Source organism: Schistocerca piceifrons, chromosome 7 (assembly GCF_021461385.2).
Source record: "Schistocerca piceifrons isolate TAMUIC-IGC-003096 chromosome 7, iqSchPice1.1, whole genome shotgun sequence".
NCBI lineage: Eukaryota > Metazoa > Arthropoda > Insecta > Orthoptera > Acrididae > Schistocerca > Schistocerca piceifrons.
Genome location: NC_060144.1, coordinates 35,678,271 through 35,705,455, shown reverse-complemented (window position 1 = coordinate 35,705,455; position 27,185 = coordinate 35,678,271). Strand labels below are relative to the sequence as shown.

General features: G+C 42.4%; 1 protein-coding gene across 1 annotated transcript; it reads right to left on the bottom strand.

Annotated features, from left to right (window-relative positions):
* On the bottom strand, positions 1-27,159 carry LOC124804682. Its single transcript, XM_047264931.1, has 2 exons — positions 25,987-27,159; positions 1-1,425 (listed from the first exon to the last, which is right to left on the bottom strand). Exons 1-2 carry the CDS (start codon positions 26,313-26,315, stop codon positions 1,017-1,019), a joined length of 738 nt encoding a protein of 245 aa, XP_047120887.1. The 5' UTR covers positions 26,316-27,159; the 3' UTR covers positions 1-1,016.
* Positions 27,160-27,185: the final 26 nt, after the last annotated feature.

The following is a 27,185-nucleotide window of genomic DNA, read 5'->3' as shown; positions in this document are numbered from 1 at the left end:
TATGCAAAGATCTGTTTATTCACTTAGTCGTATACACAAGTGTTTCAGAAATTTACAGAAAGCAGTCACAATGAACAAGATGAAACAGAAAAATCATTCTGTCTGCTGGTACTGCAAAGAAAGCAATGACATGCCTTTTCACTGCTGCAATTCCCATAACACATACCCGGTAGCATCTTTTAGTAATTTGCTATGATGCCTGCAACTGACTGTAAAGTATAATGTCACACACTATATTATCAGAAAAACATTTTTCCAAATGCATATCTGAAGCTCCTAGGGAAGCTGTCCATATATGAAAGAAGCCCTTAGAAGAAACTTCATTTGTAGCTGTAATAAAGAATTACAAATATAGATAGCCAAAGGAACAGTATGTCACAACTACATGCTATAAATATTTCTCAACACAATTAAGTGAGAGATCATCAGATGAAACTGTCCCAGTGCGTTCCAATATTGGAACAGTATTAGTGCCCCGTATACAAGCATATCATCTAAGGAAGTTAATATCTATACCTGCCATTACTGAACTGTGATGTATAATGTGAAGTGGGTTGCTCTGAACAATAAATACTGGTTTTGCAATGTTTCTTCATTGTCTACCTTCCCAATTGGTATTATCAAAATATAAATGAAAATTACTGGTCTTGCAATGTTTCTTCATTGTCTACCTTCCCAATTGGTATTATCAAAATATAAATGAAAATTTTACCTATCATCCAAGCATTCTCATTCATGTGTATGTTCAAGTATACATCCTTATAAGTAGCTACATTAACGTTTCATATTAAAAGAGCACTGAAATTATGTAAGCAGTTAGTAATTTAGATCTTTTTTTTTTTTACATTTAATTTCACTGCAGGTCATCAATTTCTCTGTAACAAAGAAAGCTAAACTATTTGAGAGGCTCCACAAATTCTTTGACCATCATTTAATATCTCTATAACTCTGTCATTCAAACTGCTGAAAAGCAACTGCAGAGGGAAGAGTATGGTGCTTAACACATATCAGTTGTATCATCCAGTTTCAGCACCGGCAGTAGCTGCAGCAGTGGCAGCTGCTAAAGTACCAAGCCCTTTCTTTTCAATGGCAACAGCCACTGCTGCATCCAGGAAATCACCATGTTCAGCTACCACAGGCTCTGTGGGGGCTGAACACACAGGAACTGTCTGCCGGTGACGCTGCTGCTGAGTCAATGTGGAAGGCCGCTGCAGACCATGACTGTGTATTGCCATCAGTACAGCTTCATCTTCTAGCTCAGTATGTCCACCTCCTCTGCTGTCGACTGAACTTGGCTCTGTGCCATCCTCGAGAAGCGGTGGAGGAGGAACATTTCCAGGAGGCAGTGGTACCAAGCCCATGTCTTCAAGAACACGATTTATAGTGTTGTCCACAAAACAGCGTGCCACTTGCCTTGCTTGCCATCTGAAAGGATAGAAGTAAAGATTCAAATGTATTTGTGATTCATCATGAGACATCCAGAAATGAAAATGATAAATTTACACTGAGAAATAAATAAAAAAATAACTAAAGGCATACTTCCAATGAAGGGTGTGAGAAGGCAAGAAGTAGGACAAAGATGATCTGGGAGAAGGCAAAGGACCAGAAATAAAAATGGGATGATGCTATGGGAAATTCTGCCAATTGAAAAATCACAATATAGGCAGTCTTTCCAAACTTGCCATTGGCTGGGATTATAATATTTCTGACATCTGTTACACCTACTTCAGACTATTCACTCAACAATCATTATTTGTCAATACCCATAATATTGTGGCAATACCTTTGCTGGAGTTACAGGGATTCTATGTAAAAAAGAATTCTTCCATCTTTTGGCAATTTTAAGGACTGTTCAGCTTGCTTAGGTGTTGTCATTGAATACACTGAGCTAGATTCTGAACCTATGTCACTGATTTTATTGTAGTAAGTCTCTCTCTTAACCTTAATAAATTCATTTTGATATGGATGTACCATGTGCAGATTCATAATCTGAACACTGGATATTGATTGGTAAACAAAATAACCTGGTGATCCTCAAACATTCCCCTCATCTCATCTTTGGAGCTCCCACTTTGTGCATGATGTCCCACTTGTGCCTGCAACCACAAACCACTCACTCTTCATTATGTGCTGTGTGAGAGACTATGTGATGTATTACTCCATAAATTTACTAAGAAACAATTACTGGCATCCCTAGGTTAATCCTCTGTACTGCTACACAATTAAACCTGTTTAAATAAGGGTTGCCAGGCTCACTTTGACTCAAAACAGGGCTTCAATTGTCACTACTCATACATCACTAATAAAATGCCCTGCATCAATTCAACTAGTTTAAAACAGAGCTTCAATTGTCACTACTCATACATCACTAATAAAATGCCCTGCATCAATTCAACTAGTTTAAGAACGATTCTGCAATCTGACCTTTAGACTGGAAAATATACACTATTAACAGTTCAAATACTACCTCCAGCTGACTCCCTTCAACTTCTAATGATTAATCGACAGGAATACAGCTGAAAGTAAATTGTGAGAAAGACACAAGAAATACCACACTTCAAGTTTCCACTAAATCAAATGGAATTTGTTGGTTTCAATTAGACCTTGCCAAGCCCTCATCCATTAAACACACCTTAGAGTAGCTAATGGCTCCACAATTAATCTGAACCCTCTGGAAAATGAGCATGAGCACGAGCACGCACTCTGAAAACTGGAAATTACTCAATCAGAATTCCATATCCATGTATGAGAACACACTTCCAAATTCTTGTCGGCTTTCAATACTTGAAAAACTAACTTGCTCAGCTACTGACTACCAACTTCACAAACACACTTCGAAATTTCACCTCTGCCCCAAGCAGCCCAAAAATTGCTGATACATCTACGAGGGCTGCTGGCTGACTATTCCATTTTGCAAGCTGCAAACCACTCCACATAACTATTTCAACATTCAGGCAGTCAGCCTTACGGAGCAATATCTCGGCACTCTCACAGGTCATTTCCTGCTTTCATTAACACCATTACTCTGCACAATTCTGCTTCCCACCAGGGCTTTCAAAAGTTTGCTTCCAACATGTGGTGGAAAGCAAATGTCTTCAAGGGAGACACTCTTGTCCTTGAGCTTCTATTGTTGGTTCCAAACATAACTACTGGTTCCAACCGCAACTCGTTTATAAGTATTACAGAAAGACTGAGCCGTGGCTGGCTGAAAGCCTTCTGGAAACTGGTCCCGGTGTCTATAATAGCTGAAAGGACATGCCAGCTGGCATAGTCTGGTGGTGGTTCTGATCAGGGGTCTGCGTGATTCACTTTAGTGGTTTTGGTCTGAAAGAGATATCCATGTCTGTTCCACAAGCAGCTAGATAAACACGTGGACTCAGGCAGAGTTATCCATCTATGAGCAACTTTATTCACAAGATCTTCCATCTCCAATGACACACTACATTCTGTCATCACTTCACACAATGTTAAAGAGTGTATTGTACAAAGTTATTGGTTACAAGGACTGATGGCTTTCGCTGGTCTTCATCTTTTGAACCTTGGCTTCACTGAGCTCATTCAGAGTCTAAACTGACAAAGTTGTCCGAGTGCTCACCATTTGGTGGGATTCTACTGCATTAATGAATGCAATGGGCTTAGCAAGTTTGTAGGTTAGACAGTGTGGTATGTCTGGAGTCAAATTTTACCAAAATGGAGACTTTAATGTAAGGTTTACAGAAAAGAGTACTTACACTAGCTTTCAACCTCTTGCTCTTTTTCTAGCAAAAGTGCACACCTTCACACACGCGCGGGACAGCAGTGAGACTGACCGTTGATCAGCGATTATTGAGAGCGGTTGCCTGGGCAGATGGAGGCAGGGAGTGTGTAAGGAAGAAAGCACGAAGCGACTGATTGATAGATGGGGGTTAAGGGACTAAATAGCGAGGTCATCAGTCCCCTTGATTCAAATGTTACTTGCAGAAGATACAGGGTCCACTGAAGTGGGCAGGTCCAATCACAGGTGTCACACGACAAAGTGAAGAAGTTAAAACACACACAGGGGAAGACATAAAAGGGCACATCAAATCTAGAAACTGGAAAAACCGATGGATAAAAGAGTGGTCTTTGCATGGGGGAGTAGTCATGGGTCTCAGACCTAGAAAACAGGAAGGGAGGCCCTAACCACAAACAAGCTGCCCCTGCTCCAGGTGCAGAGCAAAACCTTGTAACTGAAAATAAAAACCACTTTCACATAGGAAACTGAGGGCAAGTTCAACCAACTGTGAATTGTCTGCTAATATTAAAGACAAGAAATCTAGAAGGCTATACTTAGTATAAAGGACTAAAATAAGAGGTTTTCCCACCAGTATATGGGATACCGTTAGTCTGGCTCCACAGCCACAGTGTGGGTGAGCTTTCTACGACCAATACTTAGATGGCATAAGACAGTGGACTCCTTCCGAGAGCAGTAGAAGGAAAGGTGCCAAACTGCATTAGTCTCCTTGATGGTGCGGAGCTTATTACTGGGAGTGGTAGTGCACCAGGTATCATTCCACTTTCAGGCAAAGAGGGATTTGATGTGTATCCGCATATCTGCACCTGGAATCATCAAAGGAAATGGGGGAGAAGTATCTACCTCTCTAGCCAAACAATCAGCCAGTTCATTCCCTGGAATGCTAACATGACTTCGGACCCAGAGGAAGACAACGGAGCACGTGGCACAGCCAAGGGCAGAGAGGAGGTCATGGATAGCAAAGAGTGACATGAGTAGCAAGTCTATAGCCTGCAAGCTACTCATTGAGTTGGTACATATTAAAACACTGTGGAGAGAGGCCTGAGAAACACAATGGAGGGCCCTGTTAATGGCTAGCTGCTCCGCTGTGAACATGAACTACATGATCCCAGCAGTAAATGGTGTGCCATGCCAGTGGGAGATGTAAAAGTGTATTTCGCCATCTACTGTTTTAGAATCATCAATGTAGAAGATTGTGGCACCCTGGAACTCTTCAAGAATGGAATGTACAAGATGCTGGAGTATCATGAGGGCAACGGAGACCTTATGATGATCTAATAAATAGGTCGGTTCTAATCTGTGGTCTAGGCACCATTCAAGCAGGGGTGTGGGAGGAAATACACATTGCACATTCCAGTGAGTGGAGATCCCGAAGTATGACATATTCCAACCGCCAATTCCATCCAAGGGTAGATATCAGGAGGTAGACTTCCAACAGTTGCAAAGAGGACAGGGTACACAGGATGGTCAGGGAATTGTCAAATGGTGATTGCGTAAGAAACCAGGAATTGGCCCCATCACATTCGTAAAGAGGAGACTGCTGACAGGACTAATGTGAAAGGCACTGATTGCGCGTCGCATCTCATAATGATGAACATGGTCACAAAGTTTCAGAGTGGAAGGAGCCACTGAGCTGTATACCTGACAACCATAATCTGGTCTGGACAAAGCCAGAGTGCAGTAAAGATGGAGAAGAGCAGCAGGGTCTGCACCCCAAGATGTGTGGACCAGGAGGCAGAGAGCATTAAGCTTCTGCATGCAGGCAGTCTTCAAGTGGCAAACGTGGGGCAGCCACGACATCTTTTTATCAAAAATAAGGCCCAATAAATGGGTCTGTGGTACAACATCTATGTGCTGGTCGCATAACAAGGTTCTGCATCAGGTGTACTATGGGTCGACAGCAAAAATACATAGCCCGCATTGTGGAGGGAGAGAGCTGAAAGCCATGGGAGGGTGCCCATGCAGAGGCCCATCGGATAGCGCCTTCAAGCTGGTGTTCAGCAGATGCTACCAAGTGGGAGATGCACCAGTTGCAAAAATTGTCGACTTGCAATGCTGGAGTTACCAGAGGCCCAACAGAGGTCACAAATCCCATTGATGGTGATGAGGAAGAATGTGACACTTAACACAGAACCCTGCAGGATACCATTCTCCTGGACCTGCGGGGTGTTGAGTGAAGTGACAACCTGAACCCAAAAGAGTTGGAGGGATAAAAACATGCAGATAAAACTCTGAAAGAGGCTGGGAAAGCCCCAGTCATGGACAGTAACTAAAATATGACAAAGCCAAGCCATGTTGTCGTTTTATCTAGATCAAAGAACACTGCTACAATCTGCCAGAGGTTTGTAAAAGCCTGTCACATTGCTCTTTCCAATCTGAGTGAATGGTCAGTTGGAGATCATTCTTCCCAGAAGCCACACTGATACGGAGACGAAAGGCTCCAAGATTCAAGCACCCAATGTAATTGGAAGCTAATCATTCTCTTGAGCAGTTTACAAAGTACATTCATCAGGCTAATCGGGCAGTAGCTGTCAAGAGATATTGGGTTCTTCCCGGGCTTAGGGATGGGGATTACTATGTTTTCTCGCCATTGCAAGGGGAAGGAACCTGTGAGTCAAATGCAGTTAAGACCCTGAGGAGATGTTGCCTCTGAGTAACATCCAAGTGTTAGGTCGATGGAATTTGGTCTGTGGCTGTATCCTGTGAAGAAATAAGAAGCTGCAAGAATTCTCATTCAGTGATGGGTTCATAACAGGATTTGGCTTGGACGAGGTTGAAACATAGGACTGTTTGTTCAACTCGGTGTTTGTGCCGGAGAAAGGTAGCAGTATAGGAATAGGAAGCTGATGGTGTCGCGAAGTGTGTCGTGAGGTGTTCTGCAGGGAACAATGTACCAGTACACAGAGCACCCTGTAAGATGAGACCCTTGACAGTTGACTGTTACTGGTGGTCCAGAAGGCAATGGAGCTTGGACCAAACCTGCGATGAAAAGGTACATCCCCAGGGAGGAAAAAAGTGCTCACAGCATTCCTTTTTACTCTGCTTAACAAGGTAGCGAGCCTTAGCACAGAGATTCTTAAAAGCGATAAGGTTGGTCTATGAAGGGTGTCATTTAAATTGTTGCAGCTCCTGTCAGCACTCCTGGATAGCAGCTGCTACTCCTTGGTCAACCACAGTACCAGTAGAGGACTAGGGAAACCTGTGGATAGGGGGACAAGCAGTCCCAGTGGCAGGAAGAAAAGTAGCAGAGACGTCTTGCATGAACATAGCAATGTGATCCGAGAGAGAGGTGTTGCACTTCATAGCATATAAAAAGGCTCTGCAGAATGCCCAACATGTGGGCCTGTCAGCAGCAAATGACAGAATCACAGGAAAGTGCTTATTGTCACAAAGATCATCATGGGGTGACCAATACAGGGAAGCCACGAGAGCAGGGGAGGAGACAGAGATGGGTAGCAAAAAAGGTACCATGAGCAGTACTGGAGTAGGTAGGGGAACTATCACTGACAAGGGAACCTCCCCATCGCACCCCCCTCAGATTTAGTTATAAGTTGGCACAGTGGATAGGCCTTGAAAAACTGAACACAGACTAATCGAGAAAACAGGAAGAAGTTGTGTGGAACTATGAAAAAATAAGCAAAATATACAAACCGAGTAGTCCGTGTGCAACATAGGCAACATCAAGGGTACTGGGAGCGCAGGAGTGCCGTGGTTCCGTGGTTAGCGTGAGCAGCTGCGGAACGAGAGGTTCTTGGTTCAAATCTTCTCTCCAGTGAAAAATTTGCGTTCTTTATTTTCGCAAAGTTATGATCCGTCCGTTCGTTCATCGATGTCTCTGTTCACTGTAATAAGTTTAGTGCCTGTGTTTTACGACCGCGCCGCAAAACCGTGTGATTAGTAGATGAAAGGACGTGCCTCTCCAATAGGAACCGAAAACATTTGATCCCAAGGCCATAGGTCAACCGATTCCTCCACAGGAAAACACGTCTGATATATTCTATACGACACTGGAGACGGCATGTGTGTCACATGACAGGAATAAGTTGTCGACCCACCTAACTTGTACACTTGGCGAATGGGTAAAAAGATTCTTCTACCTTGCCCGATTTAGGTTTTCTTGTGGATGTGATAATCACTCCCAAAAAGTGATGAAAACATAAGAGTTTGTCACATAAACTGAAAATAAAAAATTAAACTTTTCACTCAAGGGAAGGCTTGAACCAAGGACCTCTCATTCCGCAACTGCTCACGCTAACCACGGGACCACGGCGCTCCTGAGCTCTCACTGTCCTTGATTTTGCTTATGTTACGCATGGACTACTCAGTTTGTATATTTTGCTTATTTTTTTCATAGTTCCACACAACTTCTTCCTGTTTTCTCGATTGATCTGTGTTCAGTTTTTCAAGGCCCATCCACTGCGCCAAGTTATAACCAAATCTGAGGGGGGTGCGATGGGGAGGTTCCCTTGTGAGGAGACACAAATCAAAGTCTGTAATAAATTGGTCAATTAGAAGACCCCAACCCGTTGAAGTGGCACTCCATCACAGGGGGTTGGAGTGCATTGAAGTCCCTGAGGAGGAAGTACAGAGGTGGGAGATGCTGTATTAAAGTAGACAATTCAACATAAGGTAGCGGCCTACGTGGAGGGGGGTAGACATTGCAAATGGTGATTGTTGGGGTCATTTGCACTTGTACTGCTATTGCTTCCTGGTTGGTACGAAGGGGGATCAAGTCACTAATGATATCGGTGGGAAACAAAGTGCAGACCCTTCCAGATGCTATCCCAGGGCCATCAAGGTTCTGACAGAGCACCTGATAATCATGAAATATTTGAGAGTTATCATCACAGGAGTGCATTTCTTGAAGAGCAAGACAAAATGCAGAATAAGAGGAAAGGAGTTGTTAAATTTCTGGTAGTTGACAGTAATATCCATTACCATTCCACTGGATTGTTGTGTGGCAAGAGCCCAGGTGAGAAAAAAAAGCCAAGGGGAGGTCATGTCACTGAGTCAGTGGTCATCGCTGATGAGGATGGGCTGACATCTATAAAAACTGTGTCTGATTCAGGATGAGGAGGAGGTGGCAAAGCCCCATGGGAAGCCAGGGAAGCCCTATCCTCGGAGGGAGAGAGAAGGTGCTGGTATTATCAGTAAGGGAAGGGGATGACTTCTCTGGCTGAGGAGGAGGGGGTGGGGCAGTTCCTTGAGGAGAAGGGATGGAAGGCGCCAGGGGGGAGAGGGGAGGTAGGAAGGGGTTAAGGAGGGAGGGAGAAGAGGAGAAGACGTAACTGACGCAAAGGTAGAGGAGAGTCGGATTGGAGGATAAGTCCCTATGGAAAATGAAACCCTGTGTCATACTGTGCGAGGAGTGATATTCACTGGGACGTCTCCTAAATGATCACAGGCACGGAGGAAGGCTGACAGTGGTAGACGTTGTCTTTATAAGGGGGGAGACAGATCTCATCTTGCTTAAGGACTCAACTTCCCTGAACTTATCCTCGATGTGTTAGGAACCATGGAAAGGGTTTCGCCTCAAGCTGGCGGCCCTCCTTCGTGGGTGTAGCCAAGAAGGGCAAGGCCAGGAAGGCAAAAACAAGAACTGAGACAAAACTATTCCTAGGAAGAGACGCAGCCACAGATGAGTGGCAGGGAGCTTAACACATTTCATGTGCCAAACATCCACCCTGGTACCACCCACTCCCTACAGGGGCTCACTTCATTGGTATCAGCCAGCCGCAGCAACAGCTACCTGTCTGGACGGTTGTTGTTGGGAGTTCTGGTGCTCTAAAAGGATGGGGAATCACTCCTAGACTTGCACAAGGTGTTCACAGTGCAGGAACCAGCAGCAGGATCCCTGTGGTGTCATGGGGTTCAGCCAGATGGATACATAACAGCCCCACCACATGGACTGGCTACCAAGCTGGTGACCTACCAAGAAAGCAAAAGGGCTTTGGTGGGGAGGGAGAGGAAGGAGGAAATGAGAGAGGAGAGGATGAGGAGGAAGGGGAGAGGAACCATGCCAAAGACACTATGGAGGAGTTCTTCCCCATCTGGCTGACAGTACATATTTCAGCTTTATAGATAAAGTTCAAACCCTGTGAGGGGGACCAGAAAAATTAAGTCAAAAAAGAGGAGGAAAAGCAAACAAACCAAAACCGCAAGACAAAGTGAAGTCTGGAGGCTAGCTCGGCCGACATAAATAAGAACACCAAGAGAGGGAAAGGAAGGGGCTAAGTGAAAGATCAAGGACAGGGAAGGAGAAGGAAGGGGAAGGTAAAGCAGCCCAGTAAAGAAGAAAGGCTGCAATAACTTGGGGACCTGAGCACGCCACACACGTATCCAGAAAAGAGCTGTGGGCCCCCTGGGAGGAATGCACAAGGCGAGGAGGGGGTAGTTGGATAGTGTGAGCTATATCTTTCCACAGATCACTCTGCAGTTGCCCGAGATGAGTTTAGAGAGGAGAGTGTATGAGAGACAGAAAGAGGGAGTGGTTAGGGGGAGGCAGGGGAGGAAATAAGAGGACGAATGGGGACCGAAGAGACAGAGGAAGAGCAATGGGAATGGGAGAAGGGAGGAAAGAAAGAAAGGAGGTGGGGTGGAAAACAGGAGGAAGAGGGGTTGTAAAAGGGGGAGGGAGTGGGACAAGGAGGAAGGGAAAAGGGGGGGGTAGAGGAAAAGAGAGAGAGAGAGAGAGAGAGAGAGAGAGAGAGAGAGAGAGAGAGAGAGAGAGAGGACAGTACACAAACTGGACAGCGAAGGAGTGATATGGACAGAAAAGAGAATGAAAAAGATAAGCTGAGGCAGTGGGAAACAGGTTAGTGGAAATTTAGGTCAAAAGAACTGGTAGAGCTTAAGAAATGCTGGAAACAGATTCCTACCTAGTGCTGGATGATGATGATGGGGATGATTTGGGTTGAGGGGGTGCTCGACATCATGGTCATCAGCGCCCTGACAAGAATTCAGCACGCAAATCTCACAAGTGGGGACGAAGGCTGTCCCCACATGCAGAGCAGTTTAAAAGTCTTCCGCTCTTTCCCACCAATTTAAGGATGAGGCATGACAGTTCACAAAATTTCACCACCCTTGTAACACTGGAATCGTTATCTGCGAGGGTGGTTGGCAGGTCTCCAGCGAGACTGAGGGCTGCCCTAATATCAGTATGTAGGACACGCATAGCCACAATATGCTGAACTGAAAGCGGCATGCCACAAACTTCGCAGAGTGGTGGTTCCTCCCACCGGAGGAGGAAGCCATGTGTTAAAGGGCTATACCCGATGCACAGTCTGGTAAGCAGAACCTCCTTCCAGTGGCGAGGCTGACATGGAAGTCCGCCATGCCTTTGTGGTCGATTTGAATGACCGCAGTTTGTTGTCTGTCACCTGCAACCATTCAGTCTCCCACTGATGCATCTGTCAGAAAATGAGATGATGGCATGCAACAGGATGGGACATTTATGGACAACACTCTCCCAACATGCTTCCTTGGCAGCTTTGTCGGCTATGTCATTGCCCTGTATCCCAATGTGGCCAGATATCCAGCAATCACCACCTTGCCACGGCGTTTGAGCTGCTGTAAGGAGTCATGGATGAGGTTAATCAGCAGGTCCACTGGATACACTTGGTGAAGTGCTTGCAGTGCACTAAAAGAGTCTGAAAGGACAAGAAACCTGTACGGTAATGTCTGAACAATCTCCAGTGACATCAGAATGCCATATAATTCTGCATCATAATTTGTAAATTGTTCTGAAAGATGCACTTCAAAAACCCGATCAGGGAAAACAGCAGAACAACCAAGAGCATTCTCTTGCTGCGATCCATCTGTTTAAACAATGATAAAACTGTGGTATGTACTTAAAATGGACGAAAACTAAGTTGTAAAAACAAAATCTGGAGTACAGGTTTTCTTATACTGTGTCAAGCTTAAAATCATTTTGGGCCCCTGAAGATGCCAAGGCGGCAATGCGGTCCATCACTGGCTGTGTATTTTGATGCCTGAGAGACCCAGATCACTGAGAGTGTCTGTAGCATGTATACCAAATGGCTTGGTCGCATGGGACCGATTCCTGAACAGTTGTTCAAAGGTGGGTTGGATCACTGAACTAAATGTCCACAACCGAGGTCAAGCTGAGATTTTCAGCGTCCGTCGAGACAAATGATACATTACCGAATCCAGAGTGGGGGTTCTCCAGCCTCTGCACACAGACCCAGAACTGGGCTAGTCTGAAAGGCTCCAGTCAATATCCGAATGCCTTCATGGTGGACAGCATCTAACATACTGAGGTAGGAAGGATAGGCCAATCCACAGACCATGCTGCCATAATCTAAGTGTCATGGAACAAATGCCCTATGAAACTGCTGGAGGATGGACCTGTCAGCTCCCCATGTTTTTCTGCTACTGCATTTCAAAATATTCAATGCCTGGAAGCCACTTGTTCATAGGTCTTTCAGGTGTGGAAGCCAAGTTAATTTAGAGTCAAATAACAAACTCCGATGAGCATGGTTAAAATTGACGCATGTAGTCTTCTCGGGTGGTAATCTAGAACCAGTTGTCTGGGTCCAGGTTTCCAGCCTCCTAATGGTCAGATGTAGCTGCCTCATCAGTGGAAGAGCAGAAGATTGCAAAGTCATCCACAAACAAAGAGCATTTGACAGGTCCTGTGGAAAAAGTGCCATTGATAGCAATGGCAAACTATGTGACACTGAGGCCACCACCTTGGGGCACCCCATTCTCCTGAACATAGCAGTCAGACATGACATCGCCAATGCGATAACGAAAATGCTGGTCCTCGAGAAAGGATTGGATCAGAAGTGGTAGGTGTCCACATAGTCCCCATTCATGAAAGTTGGCAAAGGATGTTGTACCTCCAAGAAGTGTCATACGCTTTTTTGAGGTCAAAACCTAGTAGTGGAAGAGAGTATCCAAATGGCTCACATAGTGAAGTAGCTGCAGAAGTCATTTGTGTTCGGTGCATTGCAAGTTCGGCAACTGGATGGTCATGTTTGTGGTTTGCCACAGTTTGGCTGTGGCCATTCATGTGAGTAGGGAGTTGGTTACTTGCCATGCCCATATAGAATGTTCCACAGTAACTGAGCATAGCTAATACACAACACAGCCGATTTCACATGTGGCCCTGTCTTTCGTAGGGTTGGAAACACCTGTGACTGGACTGTGGTAGCAGATGAGGGAAAATGTATGGGACAGATCTTGCAACTGATTCGCTCATAAGGAAATGACCCATAGGGTGCAGGATTGCAATAGGGATGGACAAGGATAGTCTTTAGGTCGGATGGGTGGCGAAACACTACTTTGGGTTATGTGGGTAGGATTTTGGATACGATATCTGTCATCTCAGGGCATGACGAAAGGTAGCCAAAGCCCTGGTGAAGGATGTGGTTGAGCTTTTCAAGGCCAGGATCTTACGGGGTGATCGAAGGAGTGCTGGCTAGTGGCTGGCTAACAGGTCTACTAGTGTCTGATGAGGAGCTGGCATTGCAGATCTGTTTATGGGTGAGATGTATAGGATACATTTTGAAGTTTTTCACCTCAGCTGTTTTTGAGAAGTATTCATTTAATTATATTTTGCACAATTGGCCAATTTTGACCTTACAGGCTATTTTCAAGTGCAGCAGATGTTGCTGTGTTGCACAGTTTGTAGTGGTACATGTTGCTATAAAGCATAGCAACACGTCTCACTTTCCTTTGCTAGACTGATGAAAAATGTGCAATTGAAAAATGTTACTTTAATTAGCAGAAGAGTAAAGAGCATCTACTGTGCCCGTTTGTGGAATTTACGTGCAGACAGGAGAAAGAAAAATGGAGGCACAGCACAGAAAGCGACGGTGGATGCATAATTTGGACTCGCCTGTGATGGGTTACTTGCACTTTGCAGTCTTGCTTTGGGTAGTGTTGTGGACTCCAAGAAAGAAAGGGGTCTGTTGACAATGGTCAAGCACTAACGAAAAATGAAGGTTGCCATACAGAGTCTATGCCAGGCTATCTTGAGTTAAGTACAAACTGGTTTTGGTGAAGCATTGAAGCATCATCTATGAACATGTCTGAAAAGCTTTGTTAATTATCAGTTGTTATTTATATAGTTATTTATACTTATATTTATATAATGGGAAAGTGCTGGTAGATAGACACAATAAAAAAACACACACACAAAATTTCAAGCTTGCTTCGTCAGGAAATAGGGAAGGAGAGGGCAAGACGAAAGGATGTGGGTTTTAAGGGAGAGAGTAAGGAGTCATTCCAATCCCGGGAGCGGAAAGACTTACCTTAGGGGGGGAAAAATGGACAGGTATACATTCGCACACATACACATATTTAAAGGCAGAGTTGCCGGCTGTTCAGAGCATCCTCCTACAGGCCAACCGCAAATTAAAACAGCACGCCACCCTCCACCTCAAAAAACTATCAATCTCCTGGTTTCCCACCTCCGGAAAGGCAACTCACTCACCCTTCACAACCTTTCCAGCAAACCTCAACCTCCTCTCATTGCACACAGACCCAGTCTCTCCCATCTACTCAATCTCCCACTTCCGGCTCCACTCCCCCCAAAATCTCAAAATTCCAATCAACACAATCTGGAACCACAACACCCTAATTCAGTAGTTAACCTTTCCTCCAAACCTCTCTCCCAATCCGAAACCTCTGTCCTATCCAAAGCCCTCACCTTCAGCCCCACTCCCAGATTCAACCAAACAGCCCTTGTCAAAGATTTACTGTCCTACACCCGTACTCTCTGCTAGAAATATCACTTTGCCACGAATAAAAATGATCCTAATCCTGAATGAGATATTCACTCTGCAGCGGAGTGTGCGCTGATATGAAACTTCCTGGCAGATTAAAACTGTGTGCCCGACCGAGACTCGAACTCGGGACCTTTGCCTTTCGCGGGCAAGTGCTCTACCAACTGAGCTACCGAAGCACGACTCACGCCCGGTACTCACAGCTTTACTTCTGCCAGTACCTCGTCTCCTACCTTCCAAACTTTACAGAAGCTCTTCTGCGAACCTGTAAAGTTTGGAAGGTAGGAGACGAGGTACTGGCAGAAGTAAAGCTGTGAGTACCGGGCGTGAGTCGTGCTTCGGTAGCTCAGTTGGTAGAGCACTTGCCCGCGAAAGGTAAAGGTCCTGAGTTCGAGTCTCGGTCGGGCACACAGTTTTAATCTGCCAGGAAGTTTCAGATCCTAATCCTACTCCTAATGATCCAACTCCCCAAGACACTATCCAAATTGAACCCTGCCTGGAACAGTTCCGTCCTCCGTCACAGCGGGACCCACCTCCTCTTCCTCAAAATCACCCTCTGCAAACCTTCCAGGAATTTCTGACTTCCAGCCTTGCCTCTCAATCCTTCTTAAAAAAAACCTTAATCCTACTCCCAACATCACCACTGCTGAAGCCCAGGCTATCCGTGATCTGAAGGCTGACCGATCCATCATCATTCTTCCGGCGGACAAGGGTTCCACGACCGTGGTACTTGATCGTCGGGAGTATGTGGCTGAGGGACTGCGTCAGCTTTCAGACAACACGACATACAAAGTTTGCCAAGGTAATCCCATTTCTGATGTCCAGGCGGAGCTTCAAGGAATCCTCAGAAACTTAGGCCCCCTACAAAACCTTTCACCTGACTCCATCAACCTCCTGACCCCACCAACACCCCGCACCCCTACCTTCTTCCTAAAATTCACAAACCCAATCATCCCGGCCGCCCCATTGTAGCTGGTTACCAAGCCCCCACAGAACGTATCTCTGCGTACGTAGATCAACACCTTCAACCCATTACATGCAGTCTCCCATCCTTCATCAAAGACACCAACCACTTTCTCGAACGCCTGGAATCCTTACCCAATCTGTTACCCCTGGAAACCATCCTTGTAACCATTGATGCCACTTCCTTATACACAAATATTCCGCACGTCCAGGGCCTCGCTGCGATGGAGCACTTCCTTTCATGCCGATCACCTGCCAACCTACCTAAAACCTCTTTCCTCATTATCTTAGACAGCTTCATCCTGACCCACAACTTCTTCACTTTCGAAGGCCAGACATACCAACAATTAAAGAGAACAGCCATGGGTACCAGGATGGCCCCCTCGTACGCCAACCTATTCATGGGTCACTTAGAGGAAGCCTTCTTGGTTACCCAGGCCTGCCAACCCAAAGTTTGGTACAGATTTATTGATGACATCTTCATGATCTGGACTCACAGTGAAGAAGAACTCCAGAATTTCTTCTCCAACCTCAACTCCTTTGGTTCCATCAGATTCACCTGGTCCTACTCCAAATCCCATGCCACTTTCCTTGACGTTGACCTCCACCTGTCCAATGGCCAGCTTCACACGTCTGTCCACATCACCCCCACCAACAAAGAACAGTACCTCCATTATGACAGCTGCCACCCATTCCACATCAAACAGTCCCTTCCCTACAGCCTAGGTCTTCATGGCAAACGAATCTGCTCCAGTCCGGAATCCCTGAACCATTACACCCACAACCTGAAAACAGCTTTTGCATCTCGCAACTACCCTCCCGACCTGGTACAGAAGCAAATAACCAGAGCCACTTCCTCATCTCCTCAAACCCAGAACCTCCCACAGAAGAACCCCAAAAGTGCCCCACTTGTGACAGGATACTTTCCGGGACTGGATCAGACTTGGAATGTGGCTCTCCAGCAGGGATACGACTTCCTCAAATCCTGCCCTGAAATGAGATCCATCCTTCATGAAATCCTCCCCACTCCACCAAGAGTGTCTTTCCGCCGCCCACCTAACCTTCGTAACCTCTTAGTTCATCCCTATGGAATCCCCAAATCACCTCCCCTACCCTCTGGCTCCTACCCTTGTAACCACCCCCGGTGTAAAACCTGTCCCATGCTCCCTCCCACCACCACCTACTCCAGTCCTGTAACCCGGAAGGTGTACACGATCAAAGGCAGAGCCAAGTGTGAAAGCACCCACGTGATTTACCAACTGACCTGCCTACACTGTGAAGCTTTCTATGTGGGAATGACCAGCAACAAACTGTCCATTCGCATGAATGGACACAGGCAGACAGTTTTTGTTGGTAATGAGGATCACCCTGTGGCTAAACATGCCTTGGTGTACGGCCAGCACATCTTGGCACAGTGTTACACCATCCGGGTTATCTGGATACTTCCCACTATCACCAACCTGTCAGAACTCCGGAGATGGGAACTTGCCCTTCAGTATGTCCTCTCTTCTCGTTACCCGCCAGGCCTCAACCTCCGCTAATTTCAAGTTGCCGCCGCTCATACCTCACTTGTCATTCAACAACATCTTTGCCTTTGTACTTCCGCCTCGACTGACATCTCTGCCCAAACTCTTTGCCTTTACAAATGTCTGCTTGTGTCTGTTTATGTGCAGATGAATGTGTGTGTGTATGCGAGTGTATACCTGTCCTCCTTTCTCCCTAAGGTAAGTCTTTCCGCTCCCGGGATTGGAATGACTCCTTACCCTCTCCCTTAAAACCAACATCCTTTCGTCTTTCCCTCTCCTTCCCTCTTTCCTGATGAAGCAACCGTTGGTTGTGAAAGCTTGAATTTTGTGTGTCTATCGACCTGCCAGCACTTGCGTTTGGTAAGTCACATCATCTTTGTTTTTAGATATATTTTTTCCACATGGAATTACCAAACGAAAGTGCTGGCAGGTCGATAGATACACGAACAAACACAAACATACACACAAAATTCAAGCTTTCACAACAAACTGTTGCCTCATCAGGAAAGAGGGAAGGAGAGGGAAAGACAAAAGGATGTGGGTTTTAAGGGAGAGGGTAAGGAGTCATTCCAATCCCGGGATCGGAAAGACTTACCTTTGGGGGAAAAAAGGACGGGTATACACTCGCGCACACACACACACATATCCATCCACACATATACAGACACCAAGACACACACACACACACACACACACACACACACACACACACACAAGAACATTTACTAGCTGGTGCAGCGAAATGGAGAACAGCTCATTCACAGGAATTTAAATCGTGGGGAGATTTTCAGGAAAAATTTAGGAGAAAATATTGGTCTACAAGTTTACAAGAAAAACTGACACTAGAGTTATTAGATCCTAAATACTACAATAGTTCATGGGGTACACATAAGAATTATACTGAGTGGCATCTGCATAGGTCTAAGTATTTAGATAACACATTAGATGATAAACTTTATAATGTTAATACAACAAAAATGTTTGAGTCCTCAGGATAATCTGCCCTCTTTGTAGAGTAGGTGGTGTTATGACCGCCAAGTTCCAAGGTAACTGCTTCACTTTTTCACTTAATTTTCTATAGACCAATTTCTTTCTCTTTGACTATTCTATTGTCTTTCAACTTTCTCCTACTATCTTACAGAGATTTTGCCAACATGAAGTGTATCTATTAAAAGGGTACAGATACACCTATATTTCAAATACATAAGTATAGCATTATCTTAGTAATTTGTTGCAGGAAGGTAAAGATTTACTATAAAAATTGAAGAAAATACTAGAGTACAATAAAACAAGATACTTATTTCCACAATCTTTAGTATTGCTGTAACCCTTCTCTTATCTGGACTGTACAGTGATAAGGAAACACTTTTTACACAGCTACAGCTGGAGATCATGAAAAAAATGACATAGTGACATAGACTGAAGTTGTCTTTCTTTCTTTCTTTTTATTCTTTCTGCTTTCTCATGAAAATGTTCAGTTTCCTGCAGTAAGTTGAATGGTTGGAGCTTGTATTAACGATGTCATCTGAATGGTGGGTGGGTGGTGGAGATAAGGCAGAAAGTTATAAAAGTTAAGAAACTACAAAGTGACATACTAATATAAGCTATGTTATTCAGAAGCACTTATATACACATAAATAATAACAGACTCTCTCTCTCTCTCTCTCTCTCTCTCTCTCTCTCTCTCTCTGTGTGTGTGTGTGTGTGTGTGTGTGTGTGTGTGTGTGTGTGTGTGCGCGTGTGTGTGTATAATACAAAACTAGTAAAAGTAAAATGAATGAAAACAGGAAAGTTTTTCCAAAACAGTTAAAGCATATGGGCTTACCGGGATTAATTGATTCCTTAGACTTTTTCTTCTTTAAGTAGATGTTGAAAAAGAACAATTCTGAGATTTGTAAAAGTGGAAAGTAAGATAAGATGAAATGCCAACATGTAATTCCTTAAGGTAAATAGCAGGCTAAGTTAAGCACCTCATAGTAATTAAACAAACCATGTTATTAGAACAATTACCTTAAACCAGTATGGTGTGGAAGCTGGACAAAACGAAAGAGAAAAACTGCCTCTACAATACTAACGAAGTTTCTGAAATGCAAAGATAGAAATATTTACATGGTCAGAAAATAAATGGGTTATGCCGTGGTGACAAGTGTAAGAAAATTGATGATGATAGTATGTATTAATTTGATGTTGAAAGGAACACACTGACTTTAGTTCACATGAGACCTCGATATAAAAGTAACATTAATTTATGGATTGCTTATGAGATAAATCATTGTCTCTAGTTGTTTACGTTATTCCACCAGCAGCTTTGATCTTAGTGGGGGAATCTGTAGTGGTACATCTTGCTATAAAGCAAAGCAAAATATCTCGCTTTCCTTTTACTGGATTGATAAAAGATGTGCATGTGAAAAATGTGACTTCAATTAACAGTAGAGTAAAGACCATCTACTGTGCCTGGATCTGTTGGAATTTGTGTGCAGACATGAGAGAGAAAAATGTGGGCATGGTACCGACAACAGATGCGTAATTTGGACTGGCCAGTGAGGGGTCACTTGCACTTTGCAGTCGTGCTTTGGGGGTGCCGTAGACTCCAAAGAAGAAAGGGATCTGATGACAATGGTCAAGCATTAAACAAAAATGAATATTGTTGTTTAAAGTCTATGCTGGAATATCTCAAGCTAAGTATGAACTTATGGATTTGGTGAAGCATTGAAGCATCATGTATGAACATGTTGTCTGAAAAGCATTATTAATTATCAGTTGTGAGCTGATAACAAATTTGAATACAGAAGAATATCTGAAAAGCATTATTAATTATCAGTTGTGAGCTGATAACAAATTTGAATACAGAAGAATAATGGAAACAGCATTTTGTGATTTCATAGTGAGTTACTTAAATCTACAAGCTGTCTTATAGGCCACACTCCTCTGCATACTGGAAACAAAGTCAGTGGTTAAATATGTGGCACTGCGTAGCAGGACCACAACATCAAGAGAAAATAAGATGGTGCAAGGAAATACAGGAAAGAAGGTAACTGTTCATGGGGAACACTTAAAGACTTGGCATCTCACAATACATCGATCACTTACAGTCAACCCACAATACGAAAAACACCTCAAGTTATCCCATTATTAGACAGCAGATGTAGCCAGTCTCCCACATGTCCAACCCCTCATCTGCTTTGTGGGAGATGGGCAACAGCATAAAGTAGGGGATTACCTGTAGGGGCAAAGTACAGTGAGGACTGATATTTAATTTTATTTACACATCAAGTTCCATAGGACCAAATTGAGGAGCAAATGTCCAAAGTCATGGAAAGTGTCAGTACACAAAATTACAACATAAAAGTAATAACAGATAAAAATAAAATGTTTATGAGCCTGAAAAAAGTCAATCCTTTCGTACTGCCAAGCTCGTTCCGTATATAAATACCTTCGTTAAATGGTAAAGTAACCTTGGGCCAAACAGGTCAAATACAATAAGTAAGTTGGCATAGGATGGTGCTATGTGAGTACCAATGGCAAAACTACTCATCTGTTGATAGATTTGGCTTTCGAAAGGGAAATAATATGGGTCAGAAAGTGACTGGGTAGGAGGGTTAAGAAAGAGGTTGTGGGTTTTGTAACACAAGGACATTAGGAAGGTTGGTATCCATTAGTTTGGACGTGTTGGTCAACAAAGGTGCCAGCATTGTACCAGTAGGGAAACTTGTAGGGTTGGATTTGTGGAGTTTGGAGAGTAGGTAAAAGAAGTGTGTGTGGAGAATAGGTAAAAGAAGAGAGTGTGTGTGTGTGTGTGTGTGTGTGTGTGTGTGTGTGTGTGTGTGTGTGTGTGTGTGTGAGGGGAGGGGGGGGGGGGTTGAGGTGAGAGGTATGTGTTGGTAGTGTCTGTCCTTATTTAGTGTGTTTGTTTAAAAGTGTTGTGAGTAAATGTTGCAGTTGAAGGCTGCAGTAATAAAGTGGTGTTCGGAGTTACAGTTACCCATCTTAAAATAAGAAGAACAACAAACAATGCATCCCTGTGTTGTCCCAGCACGCAGATCTGGCTACAGAGAAAGTAAGTAATTTTTTTTTAGACCTCCAAAAAACAAAGTAGAATTTTCCAATCGATGAGAGCAATACCTCGGAAAGACAGAGATGTGACTCTCATTGTTATGTGTGAGATTCACATTTCGCTGTGGAACTTATCACATAAACAGACTTGTTTGTCATCAACGGTAAACAAGTTAAAATGCCAAGACCAAGGTGGTCACTAAAACCAGGAGCAGTTCCTCATTTATTTCCAAATTTACCGAAATATTTATCGAAATTCGCCAGTGAGAAATTGTGGCAAACAAAACACTGAACGAGAAATTACGATGTCTCTCAGTTTCTTATGTCAAAGAAAATTTACGGAATGAAATGGTACCGGATGCAGCAGTAATTTCATTAAAATGATCATTACAGAGTAAGAAACTAGAAATTGTGCTATTGTATAATAAACAAAGAACACCGGTTGCTTAAATAAATCTTGTATGAAAGAAGCTCTCAGATGAACAGGGCAAGACGGCTGAGTCAAATCTCCTAGATCATTCTAAACTCCGTAAGAAACAGAACATCAGAGTAGACTCTATGATAAAAATATGCCAATTGAAAAACAATAAGGTAATCGGTATGATAATGAGTGTCTTCTGGACAACGTGCTCTTAAAAATTAAGTTGTCCAATGCATACAGACACTATTTGAAGCAAGCATTGTTGCCACTTGCTCCCGAAACAAGTCTACGAAATTTCATAAAGGGTCTCAGATGCTCATGCGGAATCAATGTGCACTCCTTGATTTGGCATTCAGGTACTTCTGCCCCCTACGTGTTGGTATCTGATAATCTAGACCACACAAAAAACACTGTCATTCCATATGTTGATAGACTTCTTGAAGAACTATCAAATAATATGGAAGTTACAATCTGGTAAGATGGCCCTGCTTCCTAACTTAAAAATAGATATATTGCAGAGGCTCTGAAAGTTCTAAGTAAGAGTCATGGCAAAAGAATAACGTGAAAGTACTTTGCAACTTCTTACGGGAAGGGGCCAGTTGATGGAATTGGTGGAGCTATCAAACGCCAAGTTTGGTCTCATGTAAAAAGCAGGAAATGCAACTGATTCTGTGAAAACATAGTTAAATTCTCCTTCTAATGTGATGGCAATTCTTATGGGTCTCTACCTGACAGCTGCTTTCACCTTTCTGAACAAGCATTTGATGGACCTACACCTGTTCCAAAAGCAATGTTTGATGACCTTCAGCACCTGAAAAAATTTTGTCCTGTCAAAGCCCAAAAATTTTATGCATTGCTCCCTGTATTAGTTTCAGGTAATGATGTAGGCCAATTTATATCAAGTGACATTTTAACTGTTTCAAAAACTAACACACAAACAATATATTTATAGATTTCACTACAAATTAATGGGCAGTCATCTTTTTTGACGACATTTTTGTGACATGAATCAACTGTAATGTCAAACCCACAAACAATAAAAAGAGGTGTGCCACAGGGCTCCATACTTGGGCCCTTCCTGTTTGTAGTGTATGTTAATGATATGCCACAGTATTTACCCTGTAAAACAGTCCTCTATGCAGACAATACAACTTTTATCAATTCAGGACAGACTCTTGAATCTGTACAAGAAAAAAATAATATAATATTTGAAAAATCGGTTCCTTGGTTTAGTGCAACCTCCCTATTCATAAATGAAACAAAAACTGAGGAAATATTCTTTAATTTAAAGGTATCAAACAAAGAAAATATGTCTGTTAAACTGCTAGGAATGATGATTGACCAGAAACTTAGCTGGGATAAACATATCACATACGTCTGTTCTAAACTTGCACGTGCTATGTTCCTACTTTATAAGCTTAGGAGTAATGTCAGCCAAAACTTACTGCTGCATTCATATTTTGCTTATATCCATCCCCATCTTTCATATGGTATTATGCTCTGGGGAAATTCTCCCAATTCAATATCAATTTTCAGATGGCAAAAAAAAAGCTCTTCGATGTATAGTGGGTTTATCTCCTAGGGTACATGCAGGGAACATTTCAAAAAACTTAACATCGTGACAGTTCCTTGTTTGTACATCTATTATTGCTTACTACACGAAAAAGAAAACATAGCTCAATATCCCCTTAGGTCATCTGTCCACACCCACAATACAAGACGAAACCGCACAATAGATCTGCCACTCTCTAGACTGTCTAAGATACATAATAGTTATAAATATGTAGGCCTCGAACTGTTTAATAAGCTCCCTAAAATTGTACAAACAGTATCTAAAAGTAAATTTAAGACAACATTGGGTCAATGGCTCAGTTGATGAATTTAAAGATTGTAATATGGCAGATTTGCTGTTTTAACATAGAGAAAGGTACCTCTGCCTGTAGTAGGACCTAAATTTGTATCAATAGCTTAGGATAATGACATAGTGTTATCAACATGTATATGATAATGACATAGTGTCATCAACATGAATACTCCCTGATTAATATAAATCCGTATAATGTTTTCCTTTTTATCGTAAAATTAATAATATATAAAATTCCAAATGTGTGCTATTGTACTACACTAAATTTCATATGATTTACATATACATTGTTATGAGAATATAACCATCTTTATACTGTAATTGAACTTATTGACGAAGCCCATTGTATAAGAAAATACTGAACGGCTAATAAAGATTCTTATTTTTATACTACATTAATGCAAAAAGTCTACCTACATAATAAAATGTGCCAGACATGTTATTTATCAGTGTAACATCATAATACTTATTTTTGTTTAGGACCCAGTGATTTTGTTTGAAAATTAAAACCACTTTTTTCTAAAAATTTTGTTTACTGGACTCTCGTCATGTTTTCCCTGGGCTCTTCAAATATAATAATGTAACAATTATTGTGGTACAGGTTTATGGAACTTTCTGTATAAAGTATGTTTTGATTTATAAAAATATTTAATACAAACATTTCCTTCTGTTAACTGCCCAAGACTTACATTGTAACCATAACTTCGTAATATGAGTTACCACGGAATGACACTGGTGAGCTTTTTTATGTTGATGTGTCTACCAGTTTGTTAGCTCAAGACTTCGGAAGAAAGAAAATTGTATTTTTTTCCTTTATCTATTGGTAAGTTGAACACATCTATGGTTTATAGAGTTATTTTATCAGTCCTGAATCAGATTATAATACTGGAATTACTTAATTTCACACTCAATAAAAATGATTGCATGTTTAACATTATCCCCTACAAAATTACAAAGTGGGGTAATTGCGTAAAGATACTGAGTGGAGATTGTAAAATGGTATGATGATGATGATGATGATGATATTCCATATAATAGGCCTATTTTGAAAAATGCCAAGGACCTACATTAAAAAGTGTCTGTATTGCAGTTAGGCCTACACCATAAACAATGTGTCATGGGGTTGTGCATAGTGTTATAATAATATCAGTCATACACCACTGAGGGTGGAATTTATATTTTTCTGAGAGCCCAGAATTAAATCTGATGTTTCTACAGGACTTGCATAGCTTTGTTCTAATTTCTTCTTTAGGTCAAAGGGTACAACTGAATAAATTAGGCCTTGAGCATCCCCAAGATCTTCCTCCACATGGTATCAGGCCTTTATGAAACACAACACGTGTATTTCTTTAGAGAAACCTGAGCACCTTCAGAAGTGCCAAAAGAATACCAGAGATTCATTTGTAGTTTAGACCTTCTACAATGAACTGAATAATTTGTATTAAATATGTGAGCTAAAATATTAGTGGAAATCATGCTTTGTCTTCAACTGCGATGAGTCTGGATTTTGCACTGATCCAACTTGAGTAGGAGCTGTTGGGAAAGAGGGAAAGGAACTGAATAGGGTGTATGCTGTATCAAGTAGAGACTCAACAACCTTTTGTGGCCTGTGATGCAGCAGAACACTCTTACTTGTCACCACTGAAAGTATGTAAGGGTAAGGGTGGGGCAGTTCAGAGTTGATGAATGTCTGAGCACTACCTACCCAGAAACACTACACTGCTGCTTCAACAAATGGGTTGATGGGGAAGGCTATGGTTCGTCATTGGTTCACTACAGATTTTATGGCTTGTATAGAGAAATATTGTATGTATGCAGTCAAAGTGCCATTTTCAACATTTGATGGGCATGCTAGCCATGTTAGTCTACGACCAGTCGAAATGGCAATACAAGATAACTTGTTTAGTGTGCTCGCCGTGTCATTTACTTGACAGACTACAACCTCTTGACAAATGTGCGTTTGCCTCTTTTAAAATCAAATGAGGAAAAAAAGCTTAGCCATATATTTTTGTGTTCTCTTTATGTGTACTGTCTCAGTTTTAATGTTATTTGATAAATTTCTTTCAAAAAGTGCTTATTTTGGTATTTGTAACAAATTCCTTTCAAAAATTGCTCATTTTGGAACTTCCATTACGTATTGGTTGGGGTAATTGAAAAATGGTACAATTATTCAGGGAAATGTTCAAAAGTTGTAGAAAAGTGTTGGCTTCGTTACCCTTGACAGCCAATCAATATTCAGTCCACAATATGATATTGCAGTTTACTTTTACCTCTGACCCAGTGGGGTAAAAGTGAACACATGGGGTAAATGTCAACTTGCTATAATGTCAGTTAGAAACAACAGATGAATGAATCCAAGAGCAGTGCTTTTATTTCAGGTCTATGTTTAAATTTAGCAAGCTAGTAATTACTTCAAATCAAAGTCAGAACTTCTCAAAATCGTTTACAATTCCTCCACCTGAGCCACAGATGGATAAAGATATTTTCTGTATTTAAAAATACCAATAAATAATCAGTAATACAGACATGCAACTACTGTACTAAAAGCCATTCAAAGGACGCCAGATTACATTCATGTCCTAAATTTAACTTCTGCAATAGTTACATGAACTCTGAAATAAAAATAAGTTGATTACCTGTGTAGCTGCCATACATTTTGTGTGTGAGGTTGTGGCATCTCCACTGGGTAAATGCCAAAGAATGGATTTACAGATACTGTTGGCTTCCTATCTGGAGGCTGATCAATCACATGCGCATCTTTACTTGTACTTGGAAACTCACTGCATGTGCAACGTACAGGGCCTCCTCGTATAACTGAACGTTCGTCCTCTGACTTTTTTAGGTGATATTTTCCTTTAATCTGCCACACATATCTCGCCTTTTTTAGTGGTCGCAAATCTTCAAGGCTGTCTGATTCCGATGCATGGGCTGAAGTTTCACCTTCTTCGTCACTTGTCCAGCCCATAACAATTTTTATAGGCCCTAAAATATTACGCTAACTACACAATCACAATTTTCAGACTGTGTGATTTGCTATAGGCTGTACCTGATCATTTACTACCACTAAAGTGTAGTACCATCATCAACTTTATAACGGTGAAGACACTGTAAACAATTAATCCTAAAAGCTTACCTCACAACTGTAATCGCTCTTACAGCTTGCGCAGTCTCTACATTACACAAGTAACACTAAACTGAACTTCTTTTTTAGTTTGATGTACATCTCTACTTTCCACTGGGAGCATCAAAAAATAGTCTTTCACCTACGCAATTCCTTCTTTCATTGATCCAGCCAGTCACCTTTTAAACGGAAAGGTACACACACGGGCTAAACAGAGTACCGAGGTGCTGAAGACTCCTGAGCAAATAACAAAGTTATTTCATTTTGCGCTATTGCATGTATTCACACTATTCATAATACTTCCTCCTCAACGTTCTGGAATCAGCCTACACTCATACTGCCCATTTTCTGTCGCTGGAGGCAAATACATCATCGTTCTTTCAGTCTACGAACAGAGAAGTAGCAGCAGTTGCTATTGGAATGTAAGAGTATTGGTGAAATGTTTTCATAAAATGAAACACGTCTGTATAATTTACATACAAATATTATAAACAAATATCACAACACACCGCTTGCCAGTCATTAACTGTAGCGATTTTTCCCACTGCCTCCTATACCGAAATAAGTATCTCTGCTTACAAGACGCGTCGTTCGAAACGATAGGATCTTGCTAAATACAGCTACTATATGCCATCAAAATTTTCTGCGCAACTGCGTTTCGCTTACTAATTTTGACATGCACATCAAAATATGACATGATTTTCGTACATTCCT